Source organism: Lissotriton vulgaris, chromosome 11 (genome assembly GCF_964263255.1).
Source record: "Lissotriton vulgaris chromosome 11, aLisVul1.2, whole genome shotgun sequence".
Classification (NCBI taxonomy): Eukaryota; Metazoa; Chordata; class Amphibia; order Caudata; family Salamandridae; genus Lissotriton; species Lissotriton vulgaris.
The window spans coordinates 65,183,796-65,209,328 of NC_141699.1; the positions used below are offsets into that span (position 1 = coordinate 65,183,796).

Below are 25,533 nucleotides of genomic sequence, written 5' to 3' on the forward strand. Positions count from 1 at the left end.
GGGGAGCGTCCTGCTTAGGTCAGGAGGCAGAGTATGGACTCTGGAAGAGAAGATAGCACATATACATTGTTTAGAGTTGCAAACAGGTTTGTTAGTCTTAGGTTTGAAGGAAAGTTCAACGCAATTGAAGATGGACAATTTGGCAGTGGGTACATATATATACACAAGTTGGGAGGAAGCAGGTCAAACAGATTGTCTGCATTAGCAAAGGAAATGTGGGGATTTTGTTTGGAACACAAAATAGACCTGAAAGCAGAGTACTTGCCTGAAAGGCAGAATGTGGTAGTGGATTGGAGGTCCAGAAATGTGATAGATTACAGAGATTGGAAATGGGGAGAGGACGTTTTCAACAAGATCTTGAGGCTGATGGGTCATTTGGAGGTAGATCTGTTTGCTTACATACTGACTTATCAGTTGGCAAATTATGTGAGTTGGAGGCTGGATCTTTGGGGCAGCGCGATAGATGCTTTTTTGCAGAATGGAGGGGAATAAAAGGTAATCCTTAAGCACCCTTTTTCAATGAGTCAGAGAGTGTTGGTTCAGGTGAGGAGGCCGAGATGTCAGCTGGTACTAGTAACTCCTTTTTGGAAGATTCAACCTTGGTTTCCATCAGCGATGGAGTTAGCGGTAGAGGAGACATATTGAATAATATCATTCAGAGGCGTGCTATTAGGCATAGAGGAGGAGTAGCTTCTTTTGGTAGAGTTGGGTTTTCTCAACCTACTAGTTTGGAGGATATCAGGCATTCTGGAAGATTCACAGGGCTTTCGGAATCAGCTTCTAGTTTACTAGATGAGTCTTGGGCTCCAGGAACAAGGAGGAAGTATAGAGGAACATGGAAGTTATGGCTATGTTTGTGCATGGAAAGGGGTTTGGATCCTGTGGAGGCAGATGTAGAGATGGCTAGTTTTTTAGCAGACCTGTTTGAGAAGGGAATGTTTTGCAGGACAGTAAATTGTTCAAGATCAGCTGTGCCAGCAGAACATTCATTGTTACAAGGTGTATCTGTGGGTAGAAACCCTTTCGTCTGCAGAGAGAAAGGAATTCCTTTGAAGAGACCACCTATCGCAAAGTATCAGACGTTGTGAAATGTGGGTTTGGTTTTGCTGTTTTTTGAAGGTTGGCCAAGCAACAAACAATTGGAGGTAAAAGTGTTGACCTGGAAGTTGGCTACATTGCTGTGTCTTATTTCTTTTCGAAGAGTTTTGGATGCTAGGGCTTTGGAGGTGTCACAAAGGTTTTTGTTCAACCAGAAGGTTTTTGAGATTTGTAAGCGAGCTAAAACAATGCCTGGATGTATTTTCATCCAAGATTTGATATTTCACCTAATTTATGTGTGATACGATGTTTGAAGGAGAATGAGACAAGGATGGTGGATAAGAGAGGTGCAGGGGCTGACCAGCTGTTAATCTCTAATGTGAAACCTTTTAAAGAGGTAACAAACGCTATGGTTGCAAGGTGGGTGAAAGCAGCTATGAATGAAGCTATGTGGATGTGTCTAAGTTTACAGCTCATTCGGTTAGAGGAGCTATGGCAAGTAAGGTCTGTATGACGGGTCGTCGTTTAGAGGACATTTTGAAGGCAGCTGATTGGTCATCTGCTGAAAGATTGAGTAAATTGCAATTTAAAGCTGTGATCTTGATTCCAAATGCTTTTCGAAACACTTTGAACATGCATAATGCTAGCCTCCTGTCTGGACATAAAATGATGATTCTTATAGGTTAACTAAATAAAGAATCAAGATTTTATCAAGGACACAGAGGTCAGCATTATCCCACCCACCCTGCCCTACAAAGGGGATTAAGGGTAGGGGGTATATGATCATTTTATGGTTAGGTTTACTGCTATAAGTTGGTTTGGTTGTCATTTATGCTGTTGTAAAGTTTAAGGATTATTTTTATATTGCAATTTCATTTTTTCAGATAATTAAATGGGGATAGAGTTGATGTGAAAGATGATAAAAGAGTGTTCAAAATGAAACACAAACAAAAGAGGAGGAAGATGGAGGACACAGAGTATAAATGGGACTGAACATTCTATTTCTCATTGGGATGTTTTAAGATCCATTTGGAAGCTTTTCATAGTTTGCTGCTCAGAAGGAGTGAATAAAAGTTCATGCATAATGCTAGCCTTCTCGTCTTTAATAAAATCATGATTCTTTATTCAGTAAACCTATATGAAAAGTGATTTGGATTCAAATGCAGGCTGCGCAATGATGCATGCAGTTTTTAAAAGGGCAGGGTGGAACACATGGCTCATATGAGTTCTCTTACAAATTAATTTAAAGAAATCCCAATTGCTTTGTGCAGAGGGAGGAGAAGCATGATGGAAGAATGGTCATGGACGTGAAAATCAGGCTTCTGTTAGTTGCCAAAAGATGTGCTTACATGGGGCTGGGCTATCTCTGGAAATCCTCCCGAGCGATGAGCCAAACTTGATGGCAATTTGTCGCATTTTTTCCAAGTCTCCACACTCTTCGGCATCCAGATATTCATTCTGAGCTCGCAATTTCTCAACATCTGGGTAGAAATCTCGCTGGATAATCTTCTGCACGCTCTGTTCATAGTAAAACAAAAAAACATACACATTGTAACAGTCACTGTCATGATATTGATTGGGCAATGCACAACTTTTATTCTATGATGAAGCTGTGTCACATTCATATACCCAGGTGGGTTATGGCCCAGCTGCTTGATGACATCACTAAGATTGAATGCGGTAATTGTTGAGGAATGTCACTTAACAGTGGCCCTGTGCTAGTGCTCAGCTTTTTATAGCACTTAACAATTCTATGCGACCTCCATTTTGTGGATAGACAAGATAAATGTGACACAGGCAGCAAATCCTAGAATTTAGTAAGTCGGGAAAACTAGACTTATTTACAAGGCTTACACAGTTTTCCTTTTTTTTTTTAATGCACCCCTAACTTTCCCTGCCTCTATTTATTTCTAAAAAAAAGGCACACCCCAGATCGCAAGTGTTCTTTTCAGTGGCTCTTCAGGTTGACAATCAATGTGCATAGGTGCAGGCAAGACAATTAAACAAGCATTGGAAATGCAATAGGTCTTGCATTAGGAAAGTTTGAGCGATTGGTATTGTAAATGACACTTTTTATTTATGTGTTGGTTTTGAAAATAGCAAAATTAATAGTTGTCAGTTACAATGTCAATAGTTTTAACTTTCGCAAATGTGACACCTATAGCATTTGTAATGCAATGTGTGTTGTATTTACGTGACTTAGATGTATTGATATTACAAATAACAATGGCTTTTAATTTTGTAAATAATTAATACTTAAATAAAAGTTATTGTAATTTATAATGGCAATAGCTTAAACGTTTGTAAATAACTTTTGTGAAGATTATGTTCAGTATATTTTATTGTGACGAAAATCCAAGAACATTGCATTTGCACCTACACACACACACAGAGCCACACACACACACACACACACACATATAGATGTGGTGGTGGTGAATCTGGGGGATATGGTGGTGGTGGATGTGGTGGTGGTGGTGATGGTGATGGTGGATGTGGTGGTGATAGTGGTGGATATGGGGGTGGATGGGGTGGTGGTGGTGGTGGTGGATGTGGTGGTTGTGGAGGTGGTGGTGGATGTGGTGGATGCGGTGGTGGTGGATGTGGTGGTGGATGCGGTGGTGGTGGTGGATGCGGTGGTGGTGGTGGATGCGGTGGTGGTGGTGGATGCGGTGGTGGTGGTGGATGCGGTGGTGGTGGTGGTGGATGCGGTGGTGGTGGTGGATGTGGTGGTGGTGGTGGATGTGATGGTGGTGGTGGATGCGGTGGTGGATGCGGTGGTGGTGGTGGATGCGGTGGTGGTGGTGGATGCGGTGGTGGTGGAAGTGGTGGTGGATGTGTTGGATGTGGTGGTGGATGTGGTGGTGGATGTGGTGGCGGATGTGGTGGCGGATGTGGTGGCGGATGTGGTGGCGGTGGGTGTGGTGTATGTGGCGGTGGATGTCATTGTGGAGGTGATGGTGGATGTGGTGGTGATGGTGGATGTGGTGGTGGATGCGGTGGATGGGGTGGTGGTGGATGCGGTGGTGGTGGTGGTGGTGGATGGGGTGGTGGTGGTGGATGGGGTGGTGGTGGATGGGGTGGTGGATGTAGTGGTGGTGGGTGTGGTGGATGTGGTGGTGGTGGGTGTGGTGGATGTGGATGTGGATGTGGCTGTGGCGGTGGATGTGGATGTGGAGGTGCATGTGGAGGTGGATTTGGAGGTGATGGTGGATGTGGTGGTGGTGGATGTGGTGGTGGATGTGGTGGTGGATGTGGTGGTGGTGGATGTGGTGGTGGATGCGGTGGATGTGGTGGTGTTGGATGCGGTGGATGTGGTGATGGTGGATGCGGTTGGGGTGGTGGATGCAGTGGTGTTGGTGGATGGGGTGGTGGATGTAGTGGTGGTGGGTGTGGTGGATGTAGTGGTGGTGGGTGAATGCCACAAATCACACGTAGGAGTTTCACAGGCAGCTCTGGGTTTACGGACTAAATAGGTCATACTTGATTTATGTGTAATTGTGCAGCACCTTTGCCAAGATGTGCTTCAGGACTGCAAAAAAAGGATACAACCAAACAAAATGTAAATACCTTATTTTTTAGGATAAAAATGTGTGTGCATTAATAAACTTGACAGTATTCATTTCAAAGCAATTAAAGAAAATGTACAAACGGCGTTACCATGGCACACACAAAGGCCATGGTAGAATTTGTACATGTGAACAAATAATGCATGCTCAATGTACCAATTACTTTTTGTATGCCACACTCTTTAAGCTTCTAAGCGCTGTAATAGCATATTTTATTATTAATAAAAGTCAGTTTACCCACCAGAAGATAGATGAGCTGATTTGTCAGTGCCTAGAATCGAACTCCTGACCTACAAACGTTACTTAGGTTATAGAACAGAACGGTCACCCCGCTGAGCCATCCTGCAGCAATCGGAACGCTTTCTTTTCTGTCATGTTTCAAACACCTCTCTTATAACCCTTCTGGTTTGTCCTCCTATGTCAATGAAAGGGAAAGTTTATGAAAGTCGGGACAAAGATAAAATCCCAGCACTTCCGTGTAGCCCGCTGATACCTGCTCCGGGCATTTTGTGGTTGGTGTTGGGACTGAATTCTCCGCAGTGCCAGAAAGCCTTTAAAGTGTGCGCTGATCCTGTATAAAAACCAGGGAGCTGGGAGGTGGGGGTTTGCTCAGCCTTGTCTGGGCGGCTGGGGTGTAAGTAAGGAAACAGGCCGACTGCAGAGAGACAGACACCAGACAGGGAGGGACAACAGACAGACAGACACACGCACCGCACTGACACCATCATGATGCAAAGACACACATACACACAAGACAGCTGGATTTCATAGAGAGACCGAGACAGGGGGACACCCTCTGCACTGCTAGACCTGCAACACTAAACAGCAGGTAAACTCAGGGCTTAGCCTGCAATCAGAATGAGAGACTAAAACGTGCAGGAGAAGCTTTTGGCAGTAAACACAAGGGGTCATTAGGCAAACCTAATTGCGCATCTGATTCAAAGTAATTTGCACCTATATCTAAGCAATGTCTATGCCAGGAAGAGGAGGGAGCTACGGAAAAACGAACCACAGAGTCACGGAATCGCAGAGTGGAGCACAGCAGACCAAGCATCCGCAAAACAAGCCAGGAAGCCCCGGCACAACCATCGGCTCCCGGGGGCCAACTCTCGGGCAAGAGCCAACAGGAGGTATGGGCCGCCGCAATGACCATGCACTTGCTGCATTAGCTGCGTTCCACCTGCCCGCTTGCTCACCCGCCTACTCGTTTTGCCTGTATTTCAACAAGTGCGGCCAGGGTGTGGCTACGGTGCTGCGAGGCAGAGTGACAGCCTGGAGTGAGAGCTGCCGTCGCCGCCAGTGCAGAGAGAGCGCGAGTTGTGCTGCAAAGGCAGGGACTGGCACAGGCAGAGGCAAGCCAGTCCAGTGACAGTCTTGCGTGGAGTACGGATTAAGGGGCTGTACTGAACAGTAATTATTTATTTCCTCTCCCCGTGCCACGTCCATAAGACACTATGTAGATACCAGACTTCAGACACCAGCAGAGCAAGAGAGAAAGTGGTACGAGGCACGGAGGGGGGAAAGGAGGGGTCAGGTTGTAAGGTATGGGCCATAGAATCTGGCATTAAGAACCCAGGGGAAAAAAAAACAAGACGGAGGGCATTGCTGTGGGGAGGGGGGAGGAGAAATGCGACATGGCGGGCAGGGGAGGGGGCGGAGTGGGGAGAGCGGCGATGAGGGTGTGAAGCAGCAGGGGCCTTTGAAGTGAAGATAAGCTTCACTTCAAAGGTGTGGGAGGAGTGCGGCTGAGGGAACAGATGGCGATTTGATGATGTGCACGCGCATTTTAGGTCAATGCGCTTGCGCATTGACCTAAAAGCGCACGGGCACAGCGCCAAATCGCCCAGTTGGGTAAAGTCTGTTTAAGTCGCTATAGTCTCGCTCTGCTCAATGCGCATTGAGAGGCGAGACCTAAAAAGGTGTGGGGGGCGTTCCCTAAATAGTGGCAGGTGTGTAGGTAACTCTACTACAATTCTGATGAGTGTGCTTTATACACAACTAGCAGCCCGCCCCGGCTTTGCCCGGGGCAGAAGGGGGCTGGGGGCAGCATTTTAAGCCTTTGTGCAACCCCCCCCCCCCCCCGACATTGCCCAGTCCGCATCCCTCCCGGCTCCCGCCCCGACATTGGCCATACCGCCTCCCGCCCGCCGCCCCCCGCCCCGACATTGGGCATAGCGCCTACCGCCTCGCGCCTTCCGCCCACCTCCCGCCTCGGCTTTGTAACCCCCCCCCAGGTCCCGACTTACCTCATCCGCCGCTCCTCCCTACGCTGGAGTGTTTACCTCTCCACTGCTTGAGCGCTTGTCAGCTACCTCATCCGCTGCTCCTCCCCGCGCTGCCACTGCTCCTCCGCTTCTCGCCGCTCCGCAGCTCCTCCCGGCACTCATGTTCTCCCCTCTTACTGTTGCTGGTGAACTCCGCTCCTCCCCTTACGCAGACGCTCCTCCCGGCGCTCATGTCCTCGCTTTTCCTGTTGCTCGTGAACGACGCTACTCCCCTCAAGCATACGTCGCGGCCGGCGCTACTTGCAAGGGACTACTTTATTTTTATTTCTAAATATTTTAAACAACGTTTTTTTTATTTTTATGTAGCCTATGTCCTTCTGCTTGCCCTGAGGTTTTCTAAGATGTCTTGGGTGTTCAGATTGGTGGTGTAGTTTTCGAGTTTACCTGGCTCAAAGGTGCAAGTTCTCTCTTTATAATAGTAGTATAGACTACTAAACCCCAATAAGCATCTAACTGTTAGTATACATTTATGAGCTGAATGGAAAAATATACTATCTGCAACTTCACTTTCTCTTACAAAACAGAATAAATGTGTATACAAAGTCAAAAGACTGAGTGGAAAAAAAATTGGGGGGATAAATACAAATAAAAACATTTTAAAACATGAATCTCATAAACCTGGAAACCCCAGTTATAACTCTGGACTCCTGGAACCACAGTAACTAGTTACACCACTGTATTCAGGCCTGAAATGAGTGCTAAAGCAAGACAAATACATGTAATTGCTCACATTATCGACAGTTGCAATAACTGATCATACTAAAATACTTACTACAGCCAGTGCCTTTACAGGAACTTCCTTCAGTTGCTATCTCCTTCCTTACGTTTTGCCCCTGCACCCAACAGCTGCTCTCCTTCAAGACAACCTTTTCTTTATCACCGTCCATTGACTCACTGTCACTTCCCTATCCCCTTACCTAAAGACGGCCTTTTAGTTTGCCTCAGGACCTCATGGCTTCCCTCCTTGCCACCGTGGTTTGCCCCAGTGCGTCTTACCTGACCTCCTTGTCACTTTGGTTTGTCCCAGTCCTTCTTACCCGCCCTCTTTTTCACTATGTTTTGTCCCAATACTTCTTACCTGCCCTCCTTGTCACTGTGGTTTGTCCCAATACTTCTTACCTGCCCTCCTTGTCAATGTGGTTTGTCCCAGTACTTTTTGCCTGCTCTCCTTGTCACTGTGGTTTGTCACAATACTTCTTACCTGCCCCCCTTGTCACTGTGGTTTGTCCCAGTCCTTCTTACCCGCCCTCTTTTTCACTATGTTTTGTCCCAATACTTCTTACCTGCCCTCCTTGTCACTGTGGTTTGTCCCAATACTTCTTACCTGCCCTCCTTGTCACTGTGGTTTGTCCCAGTACTTTTTACCTGCTCTCCTTGTCACTGTGGTTTGTCACAATACTTCTTACCTGCCCCCCTTGTCACTGTGGTTTGTCCCAGTACTTCTTACCTGCCCTCCTTGTCACTTTGGTTTGTCCCAGTCCTTCTTACCTGCCCTCCTTTTCACTCTGATTTGTCCCAGTACTTCTTACCTGCCCTCCTTTTCACTCTGATTTGTCCCAGTACTTCTTACCTGCCCTCCTCGTCACTGTGGTTTATCCCAGTACTTCTTAGCGGCCCTCCCTGTCACTGTGGTTTGCCCCAGTAATTCTTAGCTGCCCTCCCTGAAGACATTCGTTTAGTTTGTCACTGTAGTTCACACAAGAACCTTGTGTCAGCCCCTCCTGAAGATAGTCTTTTGGTTTATTATTCTGGGTAGCTGCTGTGCGAGTGGCTACCCTCCACTAAGGCATTGTGTGTCATTACTGAACACCCTCCATGTGGGATGTGCCTGTTCTTTGTTGTAATTATTGTATTCAACTTGCACAGTTCAGGGTCCGAGACTCAACTGTTACTTTATTAAAATCATGAGAGATTAATTAAAACCACTGAATGTGTGCACTAATACAATAAGTCAGTCCTGTAAACATCGAAGTTGATAAAAGACAATAAAGAGTTAGTTCTGATCGCAGCCATCTTTGTATGGTGCACTGGGACAGTTCCATTACTCGGTTTATGACAAACGTTTGAATGTCTCCCATAGGTCTTCCTCAGTACTGGATGCACAGACCGTGTTACTGTCTTTATTATGCGCGGAGGATGTTCACGAATATTACATTTAATTGAACAAATCCTTTGTTCAAAACGGTGTCGGTCGGGTTTAGAGATACCATGCCGGCTTGTCTACATATCTGCACCTTCACGTTGTTAAATGATTTGCACAGTAAAAGTCTGCTGCCTCAAGAGGTGCAGTGCATAGACACAATGTTTAAGATGGTTTCCTTTTCTTTTTTACAGAGTCTACATTTGTTGTTGAAGGCTTGTTTTTGCCATTTCAGGACAAAATCCAATGATGGCAGTGCCCCCAGCCGGAATGCGGTGAACTAACTTTTTATATATTTTGAATAGTTGATGCTCAAGTATGATGACTTCCCTGGATCATTTTGGTGTTCATCACTGTCTAGGCATGGGGGTGCTGCATCGTTCCATGTTTGTCATGGGTCTGCTCAACCTCTGGACGCCCACACGCACCTCCTTTTTAGGTCTCGCCTACGACGAACGCGCTGAAAGCTCGTTCATGCAAGCGAGAACTATAGCTGTCGTCTCAGCTCAAAAAGCAGTCTTTCGACAAGACCTGGCCGCGCGCAGCATTTCCCCATAGGATAACATTGTGCGTGCGGCCAGGTCTTGTCGACACGACATGCCAATGCAGGCCAGATCGCGTTGCGCGCCTCTCTGGAATGCAGGGGGAGTCTGCAGAGAGGCGCGCGGCGCTGATAAACAGGCAAGAGGCGCGTGTCGGAATCCGACTCTTACTTTCGCTGTTCTTGTGCCCTGAGTAGTTGCTCGTTTTTATTTCTTTAAACTATTCAGCGCGGTGTCCATTTCATGAGCGCCGTGCTTTCAACTTAGCAGCTTCATCTCCCCTTAGGGTGCCCTCCCTCCCACCACCAAAAACAGGCTGCCAGTTTAATTCTCCTCATATCCCCGCTGACGGATAAGGAGTTCATCATCCGCCGGTTCGAACGTCATGTCTCCCTCCATACTCCGTGTGTTCCCACCCATCATGTCTCTCTATTTTATTTTATTTTGCAGGGCGGGGCTGGCACACGACCTCCATTTTTTTTTTAAAGAACTTTAAAATCTTTAGCGCGCCAGCCGGGTCGGTTTTCTTACATCATTTCTCCCTTCATACTCTTTGTCTTCCCACCCGTCATGTCTTCCTATTTTTTATTTTATTTTGCAGGGCGAGACTCACGCACTTCCATTTAATAAAAAAAATACTTTAAACTCCTTAGCGCGGCGGTTGGGGCTGGCGTCATGTCTCAGTAAGTGTTGAATCACATTCTCATGCTCCTCTGCCTGAGCTGGTCAAATTGCTGAGTCAGGATGGACCTGCTGACATTATGAACGTGTCGTCTTCTCCTTTCCTTTTCCCGTCACCCCAAAAATATGCTCAAAGTTCGCCATCATCTCCCATTCCATCCCATCCAGCCATACTCATAATTTCTATGGTCTAAATGTATGCCTTTGCAGCTGGTCACATTTAACCAAAGCTGAAACATCTGAAAACCTTCAGAATTTCACAAATGTCCATTATTTTTGGCTCATCACATGCTAACCTACATAGATCCACACCATGCCAACTCGTACCTCTACACTGCTACTTATTTGCTTAAGAGCAAAAGGCGAAGAAGAGAGCCAGTTAAAACACGCTAGTTGCCTATCTTCTACATTTCTTTCAGAAAGGACTCACTGACATTGCCAATTTAGCAACCAACTACAAGCAGCGTGATACCAGCAGGGCAACCGATGACCCGGTCGGGCCTGCTCTCTTTTTGCCTTGCTGCCCGGTGAGTGGGGCATTGACCCACTGTTGCATTAAGTAAAGACTGCTCTACTGCTACCCGACAGCCAGTATGCCTGGGGCGGTCAGCCAGGTGCGTGACCAGGAGTCTGGCAGCCAGCTGTGCTGTATGCCCGAGGTCTCACGGTAAAGCTGCAAGTCCAGGTATGACGGCCAGCTGGATTTTCACAGTCTGGTCCTTGACCAGGAGTCTGACAGCCAGTTGTACTGTCAGCCGAATCCGTGCCCAGGAGTCTGACAGCCAGCAGCTTCGTTGAATGCCCAGGACCTCACAACCGGGTGCGTTCCAGGAGTCTGACATCTAGTTGCGGTGTATGATTGGGGGCCTCATAGCGGCTGCGTGTGTGCGAGGAGTCTGACAGCTGTGCTGTGCTGTGCTGTATGATTGGGGGGCTCGTAGCCGGCTGAGTGCAGGAGTGCCCCCACATCCGGAAATCCCAAAGGAATCACAACCGCACAACACCACAACCACACACACACAACCACACACACACAACCACACCCACACACACAAACACACAACCACACACACAAACACACAACCACACACACAAACACACAACCACACACACACACAACCACACCCACACACAAACAACCACACACACAACCACAACCACGCACACAAACACAACCACAACCACACACAAAACCACAACCACACATACAACCACACACACACACAACCACACACACAACCACATCATCAGTGCACACTTTCACCGGGCACAAACACCACCAGCCGTCAGTGCACGCTTTCACCAGGCACACACCACCAGCCGTCAGTGCACACTTCCACCAGGCACACACACCACCAGCCGCAAGTGCACTCCTCCACCAGGCACACACCCCACCAGCGCACAATTTCTACAGGCACACACACCACCAGCCATCGGTGCACACATCAATTGTTAACGCATCCACAATTAACTATTGTAGCAATTGCAGTATGGCGCACTTTACTTTTAAATATATTCATCTAAAGTGCAGCATGCCACCATTGCTACTAAAATATATACACTTTTTTGGCCTACAATTTATAGACTTTTGTTGCAATTGGTGTTGCAATATTTAGCAATGCCAATAGCTCAAACTTAATTAATGCGAGACCTATTGCATTGCAAATGCTTGTTTAATTCTGTTTGGCTAACATGTAGATTCCATACTTCCCATACATGCAGTTTCTGGAGTTCTTCTTCCAGATAAAGGCGGTTGACCAATTTGCCCGTTATTTCTTACCATGTCAGTTTGTCTAGCGTTGCCGCATTTGATGCTCTCAATTTATGACAAATCTCAAGGAAAGTGCCCTGTCTGGTATCTGACTAGTTTAATAGGCCATATTTAATCCGAACCGCTGCCAGGGTGGCCATTTTTGAGAAACAGAAGGTGGATTTGTTGGCTTTTGCTAACAAAGCATCCAAAAGCTTGGCATCTGCTCCAAGCATTATTTCACTTCAGTATGTTATTGCTTGGGAGGAGTTTTGCCTCCATAGCTTGAAGGATTGGGTCCAAGCTGTAGGCCCAAAGATTTTTGGATAAGGTTATGCATGCTGATAGTTGTGTGTAGGCTTCGATTTTGATGAATTAATTTTGCTGCACATCGTGTCTCTGGACTCAATCGAGAAACCTATTGACTTATATGCCGAGACATTTTTATCTACCCCCCCATCAATCAATGTGTCAAGTTGTTTGACTCTCTTTCCAAAGATGAAGAATTGAGTTAACTTAATTTAGAGTTTGACGCGGATACTCATTGAGTTTATTTATCAGCCTCTGGAGGCCAACTCTAAGACTATACAGCTCCTAGAGTTTTTCCTTTGGGGTTACTCGGTGCTTCCTATGATAATGACCTCACAATGCATGTCCCTAGAGTTATACCACTCCATGAGGCTATATTGTCTATAGAGCAGCTCTGCAAACTGAAGAAAACCCCTTTAGGAATTAGGACAATGTTATTAAATTAAGCCAAGTTCTTGGACTTTTCTACTCAACAAAGACTCTTGTTGATCGGTCATGTCAACATAGCGAAAAATACTCAATAGCAATTGCGCACAATGAACTGATCTTCATACGGTATTCCACTTATTTGTTATCTACGGACTAGACAATGGAATGGCCCTGTTCAGCAGTTTTTCTAAATCTAGGCTGGAGTCTCTAAATTCTGCACTGCAAGGCAATGAATCACTAAGCACATCCTAGAAGGCCCAAGTTCCCTCTAATGGCACCCCTTTGTCAATCAAAGCATACTTAGGACGACATGTATAACATAAAGCGTGTACACTACAATGCCCCAAATTACATAGTGCATAAACTACATATCCAAGTGGAAAACAAAAATTACGGGCTCAACAGAAAAATGTACTCCTGTTCCTAACTAATTGTGTTCAAACAGAGTTTTGGCTGCCTTGCTGCTCAATCTGTTCTATGACAAGTATTATCTGTACGACTGAATCTCATAATGTAAAGTAGGATTTGGATTATAAATACTTTATATAGACACAAGTCCATTAAAGTGCATAACAACATAGCATTTAGACATATTTCGTTATGGTCATTCTTAAAATGCAATCATGATAAAACATGTAAAAACCTTAATGTAAACACAAGACTTAAATCAGCTGGGATACTTAAATCATTTAGGTTACATCACGTATAAGAAGGTATAGTCTACGAATGCTCATTAAAGTGCCAATAGCTGCCAGAGATGGTTCGCACAAATAAGTCACCTACATGAAACAGATAAATCTCAGTAACAACTGAATAAAGTGCTTCTAAAGTACAGAATAAAGTGCAAATGAGTATTTGTATGAGGGGGCGCTTAGGCTAATAATGTAAACCACAATCTGCTTCTATCTCTATGTATAGTCTAGCTTCGCTCCAATGTAAAGCGTGCCGACATCAACTGTGGTCCGCTCTATATGAAACTTCAAAAACATAAATGGGTCTTTGCAGTACATATCAAGGATTACCACTGTCAAATGGGGTGTTCTGCTCTGTATGTGATGATGGCCAGCCTGCTGTACTCTCTCTTGCTATAATAGAGGGAAGAGTTTTGCCTACAAAGATGAAAGTGTCAGAGAGCACGTCCAGCTACCACTCCAGTGGCTGGGTGCTAGCTGCCCCTGTGAGGTCTTCGGACATCTCACGGGACGGAAAGGTTTAAAGGGAGTTCTCTGCTACATGAACAGGGACTCACAGTGCTCAGCTGCCCATAACGTCTCCCTTGGAAGGGAAAGGGTTAGAGAGAATGCCCTGCATACAATGCTGCTTGTTTCTAGTCTAGGGAGGACCTGGCTTGGCAGTTCGGGCTGGACTGTTCCCAGGGGAAGCAGCGTCAAGATTGATTTGCATATGGCTGGGTCTAAACTGGGGTGGCATGGGGAGCAAAAGAACGATGGATTTAACCTGGACCTCTTGACTGGGGCTGAATCTTTGATTTGTGCAGCATTGCTTCCATCATTTATGTCTCTTCTGCATACAGTGCAGGTCATCTAGATTAACTCTCTGGCCGCAGGTGCGCAGCTGCCCCTTTGACTGTTCCTTTGAGGGCGGCCTCTCCTGACGAAGGTGATGGTGTCACAGTGCATGCACCTGAGTTACCCCTGTGACTGGGGTTGCCCCTGTAATGTCTCCCTTGGAGAGAAGGAGGGGGGGGGGGGTAGGTGAGTGGAGGGTCCCAAGTATTGCCCCAGTGTCTGGTGGTGCTCACCTGGTGGTTGCCTCTATTACTTTTCTCTTAGCTGGAAAGTGATGGTCTCTGAATGAATGCCCTTGGACTACCACTGTGACTGGGGTGCTCTGCTGCCTCAGTCAGGTGACAGGTCTCGGGGTGCTCAGTCAGTTCGGACAATGAATGTCTCTTGTAACGATGATGGGGTGTCTTTTGGTGCTACTCTTTCAGTGGTGATCCTATAGTGCCTGTCTCTGATGATGCTGGCTTCTTGTGGCTCTGCTGTCTAACCGATAACGGCCGTCTCTCCTTGGGGCAGGGGATGCTCTTCCGGCCACGGCGGGGGTCTCACGGTTCTTGTCCCCAGGACACCCCATGCCCTGCCAGGCAGTGCTCTGGGTTCTTCCCGTGCTTCCACAGGCTGGTGCCCTCCTCACTCACCTCGATGTAACTCTCCTCGTCCAGCACCTTCTTATTGTCCCGAGTCGTCTTCTGCTCCTGCCCCCTCACGGCCACCGTCGAGTCCGTTGCCTTTACGGCCACCAGGGACAGGGGTACGGAGGCGCCACCGGAGCCGGTGAGCTCCATCACGCGAGGCCGGGGATCGAGGGAGGTGCTAGGCCTGGCGCGTGGAATAGCGATGGAATTGAGTGGTACGGACCGGGAGGGCGCGGGTCCGACTCTTCTACGCCCCCGAGGTTACGCGTCTGGGGAGGGAGACCGAACTGCGACGTGGAACGGGAGATAAACCAGTCATCTTTCCTTCCCGAGGGCTCCAAATCAAGCAACAAACTACAAATCCCTTGACCCTTAGCGCTGTCATGACTGACTGGGCGGGGCCGGTGTTCTAACTAAAATCGCACCCCCGTCGTTTTGTACACCCCCTACGTCAGAGGGGTGCCGATTCATGCAGGTTCTGCCTGTATATTCGCGCTGCCCCATCTGGTTGTGCACCCTTTCCTTGCGCATGCGTGAACATGCCCACTACTACCACGGGGCACTTGGAAGCCAGGAGGCAGAGCATGCAAAGGCAGCGCCGCTGCTGAGGAGGTGGAAAGAGGCCTCTTCAGCAGCGCACCTGGCCGCGCTATGCTTTAAGATGCCCCTAGTGATAGGGAATGGAGGCAGGGACGGAGCTGCACCAGCAGACCCCAGTGTGGGGGTCTGCTAAGTCATACATTTCATCTGAGGAGTTCGGCAGGGAGATACGGTGGGTTATTTAAGCACAGTCGTCGGTCACAGGGCCCTCTTTCTCCTCGGAATTGTACCAGAGAAGAGAGTTGCTGTTACTGCATACTGTGAGGTGAGGAGGGGGTGGGGAGGGCTGCAGGAGCCCTGGGGCTTGGGTGGGATGAAGTGCCGAGGAACAGGGTGAAAGGGTGGGAGAGACGTGGACGGCTTGCAGGGGGTGCTGTGGAAAAATGTGCAGAAAAAAAGCGCCTGCCACAAACTATACTTTTACATCACGAAAAGGACGTTTGGTTGTCAACCTTGAGGACTAAACTTTATCTATGTTTGTATAATTAACAATTGAACTTTGTGAGGACATCTTCCTGTGGGATTTAAGTTGCCGCTTGCCCAAAAATCAGGACAAGAAGCACAGTAATTTTAATTTCCTACAAGATCTTGAGGTATTGTCAAATAAAAGCATTGTTGGGAAATAATAACTGTGTAACATGGTTGTCACATGAAGACTGCTTCGGAGCATAGCCTTGCAAGCAGGGGCTGTCGTCATGAAGTGAACAATGGCCAGCTCAGCAGAGGTGACCCGCAGGTCAGCAGAGGTGACCTACAGTGAGAGTGCAAAGCAAGTAACTCAGGGGGCCATAAAGAGATGGCTGAAGGTGGCACCTACGATGCTGCTCTCTTGTTTTAATAAGCCAGGATGTCTATTACTATGGGAGGGGGGGGACTCTTTTCTGCATTGCTCTTTCCATTTATGACCCTGACAGGATTCCGCGGAAGCGTCTGATCCTCACATGCGGTCGGTCTAACACCGCTTACACATCGAGTTTGTCCAGAAAAGGGCAGCGTGTGCAGTATTTTTATTTCTACGTCTCGTTGCTATGATGAAGTCTGTTTTCGAAGGGGAAAGTGAGCGGCTGTCCACATCAGACAGGACCCCTCCCAAGCCCAGAGGCCGCCGTGCCTTCGATATTAAAGTACAGATTCCTAGGTGATGACAGGTCCCAGGATGGGACTTCTTGCAGCCACAGGTGTAGTGACGTTTGGACACCACTCTCTCCCCTCAAATGTCTTATACGTGATAACGCGCCCGAGTCGGGCGGGAGACTCCCGATTTTTACAGCAGGAAATAAGAAACTTTTTGTTGCTTCACACCTGAAATTGCCTTCACTACAATGGAAGTCAGTGGAAAAAATAAACTCCCCTGTATTTTCTACAAAACTTTCCTCTTCTCAAATGTTGGCAGATATGTCAGGTGCACGATTTTCTGGTTGCAGGAGAAATCTATTGTTTGGTTTGGTGGCGCCTCAGGCAGCTGCCCCTATTGCATAGAAAGGGGCATGTATGTGGCTGCAGGTGAATTTAACTGGTTTTCGCCTTATGTGGGATGATGAAATGTGGAGGGTGGTCGACATAGGAGTTAAACCCTCTGCAGACATCTGTGTGCTACTTGGAGGTCACCGGCTCCACATATCTGGTGGTCCTCAGTCTGAGGTGATAGCGTGCCACTTGGGGTGTAAAGGCAACACCTGTTATTTACAGCATTACAAAAACGCAGCATCCATGATGACAAGCATCTTATGCCGAATCAAACATTGTTATTCGTCACTGGAGGTCATGTTGAGTTTTTTAGTGTAGGAGTATATAAGAATATTCAGAATCTGTAACTACTACTTGAGGTACACTGGCTATTTTACTCAGCTGAACATACTATTAACCCAATTGCGTCCAAAAGGTGGACCCCATTTTATTCTGAAATTGATAAGGAAGCAAACCCTTAGTAGCTTTAAAGGCAGCTTTTTGGGCGCCTTTTATGGCTACGAACCCCTAGAGGTCATATGGTGGCATAGAGTTGTTACCTTGGCTAAGGCAAGCCTTTAGCTGTATCCAGGCCCTAATGTGACTGTGTCTGGCCAGCATCATGGATCCTTTTGTGCACCTTAAAAACCAGCATTGCAAAAAGCCAATAGCAATAAATCTGGCTGTAATCTGTGAAGGTTTTCCAAGACCCTTTCTGCGTGACCAGGTTGGCATTTTTAATTATGCCACTACTGTTAGTTTTGTCAATACTTGTTTTGCACACAGCACACACAATTACAACACGGACCCAGATACAGCTAACATTTAACAAGCATTGGAAATGCAATAGGTCTTGGATTTATTTGAGTTAGTGCTAATGGCATTGTAAATGGCAATGTCTTTTAGCCATGTGTTATGGAGTGTATGCATGTGGTGTGTAATGGAATTATGTGGGTTGGATTTGAGTTGTATCAATGGTGGCATGCTGCGCTTTAGATGAATATGTTTAAAAGTAAAGTGCACCATATTGAGATTGCTACAATAGTTAATTGTGGATGCGTTAACAATTGATGTGTGCACTGATGGCTGGTGGTGGTGTGCCTGTAGAAATTGTGCACTGATGGCTGGTGGTGTGTGTGCCTGGTGGAAGCGTGCACTGACGGCTGGTGGTGTGTGTGTGTGGTTGTGTGTGAGGTGGTGAGAATGTGGTGTCCGAGTGTGTGTGTGGTGGTGTCTGTGTGTGTGGTGTATTTGGTCTTATGTGTGTGTGGTGGACTTAGTTCCAGTTTTTGTACCCTGCACACTCACACACTGCCCCTACACACTCACACACTGCTCACCCTACACACTTACACAATGTTTACCCTGCACGCTCACACAATGTTAACCCTGCATACTCACACACTGCTCACCCTGCACACTCACACACTGCTGTGAGTGTGTGTGTGGTGTTGTGTGTGTATGATGTTTGTGTGTGTGTGGTGTTGTGTTGCATGTGTGGTGTGTGTCTGTGTGGTGTGTGTCTGTGTGGTGTTGTGTGATCCTCTGTGAGACACCGGGGTCTGTAGTCTGGAATGGAAGCTTTGGTCAGATGGGGGAGCATGGAAATGTTGCGCTCCTGTGAAAGAGCTGGCAGGTGATTGGGGTCCCCTTAGGAGGCAAAGACTCTGAAAGCAGTGCCCCTGTCTTTAACACCACGACACCAGTGTGCCTCAAGTAACATGTGCCAGGTCTTCTACAACGCAGGGGCAGAGAGGAGAGGAGAGGCAGGACAACACGGGCAGAGAGAAGAGGCAGGACAACGCAGGGGCAGAGAGGAGATGCAGGTGCAGAGAGGAGAGGCAGGACAACGCAGGGGCAGAGAGAAGAGGCAGGACACAATGCAGAGGCAGAGTGGAGAGGCAGGACAACGCAGGGGCAGAGAGGAGAGGCAAGACACAATGCAGAGGCAGAGTGGAGAGGCAGGACAACGCAGGGGCAGAGTTGAGAGGCAAGACACAACGCAGGGGCAGAGAGGAGAGGCAAGACACAACACAGGGGCAGACAGGAGAGGCAAGACAATGCAGGGGCAGAGAGGAGAGGCAAGACACAACGCAGGGGCAGAAAGGAGCGGCATCTGGAGGGGAGAGTTAACTAGAGGAAAGGGTAGGGACATGAGCGGCTTTGAATTGGGGCGGGGGCTAATGGGGACATAGCAACATAAAAGGGAATTAAGAAGGTAGAAAAAAAATGAAGTGAAATTCGAGAAAAGGTGGTGAGAGGAAACATACCAGAAAGATAGAGGTGTGCTATTGGAATGAGAGGGGGTGCTTGAGGCGTGGAAAGGGAAGGAAGAACATGGAAACTGGAAAACGAGAAGAAGAGCATTGGCAGGTGGAGAGGCAGTGACTCAGAAAGGTGGGTGCCTTTTACAGAGCAGGAGAGGGCAAGGAAAACTAGAAGGGAGAGCGGCACGCGGGGAAAGAACCCGATAGAGCTGAAATTGTGCATTCAGGAGAGCAGAGAAGGCCAAATAGGGAAGTGAGGGGCGGGGACAGGGAGGAACAGGACGGGAATGGGCAGAGAAGGCCTATAATAGGGAGAAAAACATGCGCAGAAATATAAAAGGGCGGGGGAGAGACAGACAGGCAGAATAAAAAAGAAAAGGTGGTGCGAGGCAGAAAATGTGCAATAGGGTAGATGGTCTCTTGTATCCTGGAGAAGATAGGGGAAGAAAAAGTGGAATAAGATACGGCTTGTGGTGAAGAGCAGGGCAGGCGGGAGACAGGGACGTGGAACTGGTGAGAGGAAAGGGGCAGTGTAGATCGCACAGAAGGCGAGGGGAGGGAGGATAAGCGAAATCAGTGGTGAGGGAACGGGTTGCAGAGAAGGTGCTGAAGAGAAATAGAGGGAGAAGGGTGGTGGTGACCGGTGCGGGGGCTGGGGTTGGACATGCGGTTAGGGAGGGGTAGGATTGAAGCAAGAGAAGCAGAGGGGTGGAAGGGGGCGAGAGGGAAGGAGGGCTGCAGCTCTGAAAGATACAGCTTTTTGTTTTACACTCAACATGTTCATTTTTAGAAATGTCAAGTATAGAACTCTCAAAAGGTAAACTTGGATTTGAGGTTATACACTAGGGCTTCATGAAAAGAAATACTCACAGGTAGACAAAAACAACACAGATAATTTTGGGTGGCAAGCACTTTTCAAAACGGCATCATGCTGAGCTCCGTGCACATGCTCCTGCTTTCAGAGATGCCCTGCATTTTGCTAGAGGAGCTTTCAGCTGGTCTCAATCAAAAGGTACCCTACAGTAAAAAAAGCTGGCCGCTGTTGAATACCATAGATTGACTAGAAACCATACAACATGCATAGACCTTCGTGTTGAATGCAATTTTTTTTAAAAATGGTCAGGTCACAGACTACCAGAAACAGGAGGTGTTGTTTCTCAAAGGAAAAATCAACTCCAAGTCACCCAAAAATATAACTCACATGTAGACAAAAACAACACGGATACTTTGGGTGGCGATTATTTTTCAAAACGGTAGGCTGAGTTCCGTGAACATGCTCGCGCTTTCAGAGATGCCCTGCATTTTGCTAGAGGAGCTTTCAGCTGGTCTCAATCAAAAGGTACCCTACAGGAAAAAATGGAGTATGTATATTCCCAACAGAGACATGTACGTATATGGCTTTCGGGACCGCCTATCAGCACTTAGAACGTATATTGCCATAGAGATTGTGTTTATTTATAACAATGTCCATTATCGGGGGTGTATATTCACACTGGGGAGTGTGCATTATCACGGATAACGCCCATAATTAGGGGAACTGTAGGAGGGTGGATACCTGACTATGGTTACCCCAGATTTTTTGCCTTGTGTTTAGCTGGTTTCCTGCTATTCAGGGCCCAAGGCTATCTGCTCTCTATTTAAAATGGACTCCATGTACCCTAGGTGCATAACTAATTGGATATTGGGTCACCTTATCAGCCCCTGTACAGTGTACTATAGGTACCCAGGGCATAGGTGCATCCAAGGCCTACCAGGGGCTGCAGCCTATCTTTTGCCTCCCCTGAGTGGCTATCCAAACTGACAACTGGCTGATCACTCAGCTGGGGCAAGGCCGTGTAATCACCCCTTGCTTAGATATAGTATACCTATATCTAAACCTATATCGAGACACATATATACCTATAAGTCACTCCTATGGCAGGCCTTAACAATCCTGGAGTCAGAGTGCTTGGTTTTATGTGAGATGGTGCTCTAGCATGAGCTGAGCCTGTCTGCAGCTTTCGGAGCGCATTGTTTGCCGCCCGAGTACATATGTATACGTCTACACACCTGGCCCTCTCCCAGGCATTATGTGGGCATCGTAGCAACAACATAAAAATAAACAAGCATTGGCATAGCCAATAGTTCTCGCATTTGAGACCTTATAATCTGGCCTCCGGGGGCCCTGCTTCACCAATGGTGCCCCCAAGGTGGTCCCCAGGCCCAGGACGCTGGCCAGTGTGGTAGCAAAGTACGACTCAGGACCCCACTGCAAACGGGACCCAATGCGATGTAGCTGTCCACGGTGCCACCCTAGGATCACCTCACCCCGCTCACTTCCCGGTTCCGGCAAAGTCCTGCTGGCCAACGCTGGCGCCGGGGGGAAGGACGGGGCACCGGTCACCTCTCAGAGTCAGTCTCCCCCGTTCCGACCACCGGGCGCGGGAACAGTAATGGTCATTGTGAGAAGTTGGCCTGGCATATGCTGTTCACTAGTTATAGTGAACACCTTGCAACAGTCCAATTCCACCCTTATAGTGTTAGGTTAAAGACAACCTTTAAAGAAAGCTATCCTAGTGGTAGCTGTGGAGAGCATCCTTCAGGGTAAGTCTTGATGAAGTGTTAAGCTTATTGTTTTACCATAGATAACCTCTTGAATAGCCAAATGAAAGAGTAGTTGGTTACCGGCAGTTGCAGCTTGTGCCATGTCACCCCCTGAGTAGGGTGGAATCATACTCCCCCTCCAGTACCGGAGTGGGGGTATGATTCCAAGATGTTTGACACCAAACACGACATGGTTTGGTGCAGCCATTCTCAAGATAGCATTTGACCGCGAGCTATATAATGCACTTAAGAGTATATGGTATGGCTGCACTATAAACAACCTCGAAATCGATATAACGAAACACCTCTGCGGGTGGCCCCAGCTTCACTGTGCCCAGCCCTTGTCTCCAGCCTGACACCGCGCCTACACCAGACCCCGGCCACCTCAGCCCCTCACTCTCGCAGTACCCAGGACGAGCCTTCTCCGGAGGTCCTCAGGGCCGACAATCTCTTCACTCGCCCCAACGCAAATCAGCACACACCCGTGGTGGCTGCCCCATGTCCTGTGGGTGATAGGGCCTCTTTGAGCTTGTGTGCTCTGTCCCACTAACTGTGGCTCTCCGGCTTAGTGCTGTGCCAGGCGACTGTTGAGGGTCTTTCTGAAGGTGTTCAAAGAGGGGGCGTGTCTGAGATCTTGTGGTAGTTTGTTCCATGTCTTGGCTGCGATGTGGGAGAAGGATCTTGCTCCTGCTCTGGCTCTGTGGACGCGCGTGGTTTTGGCTAGTGCGAGGTTGGAGGAACGTTGAAGGATCTGATTTTCTGGTGGAAGTAGGTTCTGAGCTTGTTGCCACTGACTGGGGACTGTGTGAAATGTGGAACAAGTATGCATTTACCATGCTAGGAAAGAGCACTGGCACTGGGGACCTTGTACGCATGAGCCAAGTGACTTTATGTGAAAGTTGCTTTAGATATCAGTCACAAACTATGGTTGAGCATTTCAAATCAGTGCAGTTTCCTACAGATTTGTTTCACAAACTCTGAAAACTAATTTCAGTTTACAAATGAAATAAAAACATATTTACCTGTTTACAATGCAAAGTGAATAAATATTTTTTTTTTACTATCTTTCCAACAGGCACTATGTAAACAATGCTGCAGATGGATACATATCGAATGCATTCGAAAAGATGCAACATCCTTGTTACATCAAGAAGTTTTCAAATGTAGCAAATGTATTTAATGAACAAGTTACTTACCTTCGGTAAAGATGTGTTCGCATGTGAGCTGTAGATCACATGCTTTGCATAATTGTGCCATCTAGTTTTGGTTACGGATGTTTAAAAGTAGTTTTTCTTTGAAGAAGTCTTTCCAGTCGCGAGGTTAGGTGACTCCTTTTGTTGATAGTGCGCATAGGCATCAATTCCATTGTTAGACTATTTTCCCGCAAGAGGTTGAGAATGCAGTATATAAGTGTACTACAGAGTTGTCAATGCGTATGTTAAGTAAATAATAACAACTGCAACAACCACAGGTGTCGGGGGAGGTGGGAGGGCACATGTGAATCCACAGCTCTACATTCCAAGAACAGATGCTTACACTGATAGTGACCCAGATCTCAACTGTGTTCTCTGTTTTCAGTACTGTGAGAGAAGTAAAGAAACCTTCTCAGTGAAGTGAAATGAGTTATTCTGATACATTGAAACTATTTTCACAACTTGTTTACTGTAATATCGTTGTTTGTGGTGCTCATTTTATTTTTTCCGATACATTGGAAATATTTTTATAACTTCTTTACTGTAATATCGGTGTTTGTGGTGCTCACATTTATTATTTTTTGATACATTCAAACTATTTTTACAACTTGTTTACTGTAATATCAGAGTTTGTGGTGATTATTCTAAATTATATTTTTTGATATCCAGAACACAATATTGTACTTCAGTGAAAATTATTTTGAAAACATTTGAAAAATAAATTATTATAGTGTGATTATGTATTCTTTTTAGTGCTTTATTAAAAATATGCAGGGGCATGGTCACTTTCATTGTCATGACGGACACCGCCAGCAAATAAACTGCCTGTATAAGCTCCACATCGGCCCCTCGCCAGGCACACCAGAAGCGGGGAGTGGTCAGATACATACCACGCCAGATAGGAAACCTCCCTAACCTGCCGTGCCAGCTCAGGGGTAATGAAGCAATAACCCAGCCGAGTATAAGTTCCCGTCGCCGAGGTGTAGCAGGAGAAGAGTCTGGATCCCGAGTGACTTTACCAACATACTCCAGGGTATAAATGTTGGATCCATTCTCAACAAGGGGAGAAGGAGTGCTTTGGTAAAGGGCACATGGTTACAATAGTTAGAGTTGCAAAAGTCCAAGACAGAAGAAACCAGTCCCCAGGAGAGGAAAGAGGAAAGAGGAAAGAGGGGGGGGGGGGGGGGGCAGGGAGCTGGGAAGCGGGTCAGATCTGGCAGATCAGCAGTGGGAGTGAAAAAACCTTGTGCGGGCCCAAGACGGTAGAGTAAATGGTCTCCAAGCTTAGATGGGGTCTTGTAGTTATAAATTGAAGTCTGGGCGCCATTTTAGAGTCGGGCAAGTCCCAGGTACCTGGACGCAATGAACCCTGGGTCCAATGGCCGCCATCTTAGGGTCAGGCAGCTGGGTTCAGGTTGGCTCGTGCTGAATCCCCCAGAGTCAGGGTATATTCCGAGGCACACACTCTCAATATCAGGGGGGCCCTCAGCATCCGTGGGAGACCCCAACCACCAACATCAGAGGGCTCCTACTGGTGCGCCCTGCAGGGGCTATGTATTGACCGCTACAGGCAGGCAGTTGCGCTGATTGTTATCACGCTGCAATAGCCACTGGGTAGATGGGAGTCTTTGTCGCTTTTTTTTTTCAGAGTGCTGGGTTGGAGTTAATTGGATGCTGGGTTGGAGATGGATGGATGCTGGGTTAGAGATGGATAGATGCTGGGTTGGAGATGGATGGATGCTGGGTTGGGGATGGATGGATGCTGGGTTGGAGATGGATGGATGCTGGGTTGTGGATGGATGGATGCTGGGTTAGGGATGGATGGATGATGGATTGGGCATGGATTGATGCTTGGTTAGGGATGGATAGATGCTGGGTTGGAGATGGATGGATGCTGGGTTGGAGTTGGTTGGATGCTGGTTTGGAGTTGGGTGGATGCTGAGTTGGAGATGAATGGAGTGGGGCGGATGGATGTGAGAGGTGGATGAATGGATGCTGGGTTGGGGATGGATGAATGCTGGGGTGGGGATGAATGGATGGATGCAGGGTTGGACATGGATGGATGTGTGAGGGGTGGATGGATGTGTGATTTGTGGGTGGATGGATGCTGGGTTGGAGATGGATAGATGTGTGAGGGGTGGATGGATGAATGCATGGATGGATGGTTGACTGTGGATGCTTGGAGCATGAATTGATGGATGAATTCGTGGGGAGGCGTGTTTGTGCACTGCTGGATGGGTAAGTGAAGAAACTGTGAGGCCAGAGGCCTAACGGCCCCCAAGGCCTGAAGTGCGGCGTATTCGCCATTCACGCTGGCTTGTGGCCTCTGTGTGTTTGCAACAAGGTGACCCATTGCCACCGAAGGTGCTGTATTTTCTGTATTTGGCATTTAGTCGGTTTATTGGATGTAAACCAAGACTCTTGCCTCAGAATGTATTTATTGTTGTAGTGAATGCTTACAAATTAAATCCTCGTTTCCCTGTGACTTAGGAATATAAGGTCACCTCCCTGGGCACCATAGAGATGTATGAGTGGGAGTC

At 47.4% G+C, this 25,533-nt stretch overlaps 1 protein-coding gene across 1 annotated transcript in view; it reads right to left on the reverse strand.

Moving 5' to 3' along the window:
- The window catches only part of ESS2 (ess-2 spliceosome associated protein), a 55,155-nt gene extending 39,868 nt beyond the window's left edge, over positions 1–15,287 (reverse strand). The window contains exons 1-2 of the mRNA XM_086942706.1: positions 14,908–15,287; positions 2,388–2,556 (exon numbers count right to left, since the gene is read on the reverse strand). Of these exons, the coding sequence (XP_086798832.1) occupies positions 2,388–2,556; positions 14,908–15,054 (316 nt within the window). The 5' untranslated portion in view covers positions 15,055–15,287. The remainder of the gene's footprint in view (positions 1–2,387; positions 2,557–14,907) is intronic.
- Positions 15,288–25,533: the final 10,246 nt, after the last annotated feature.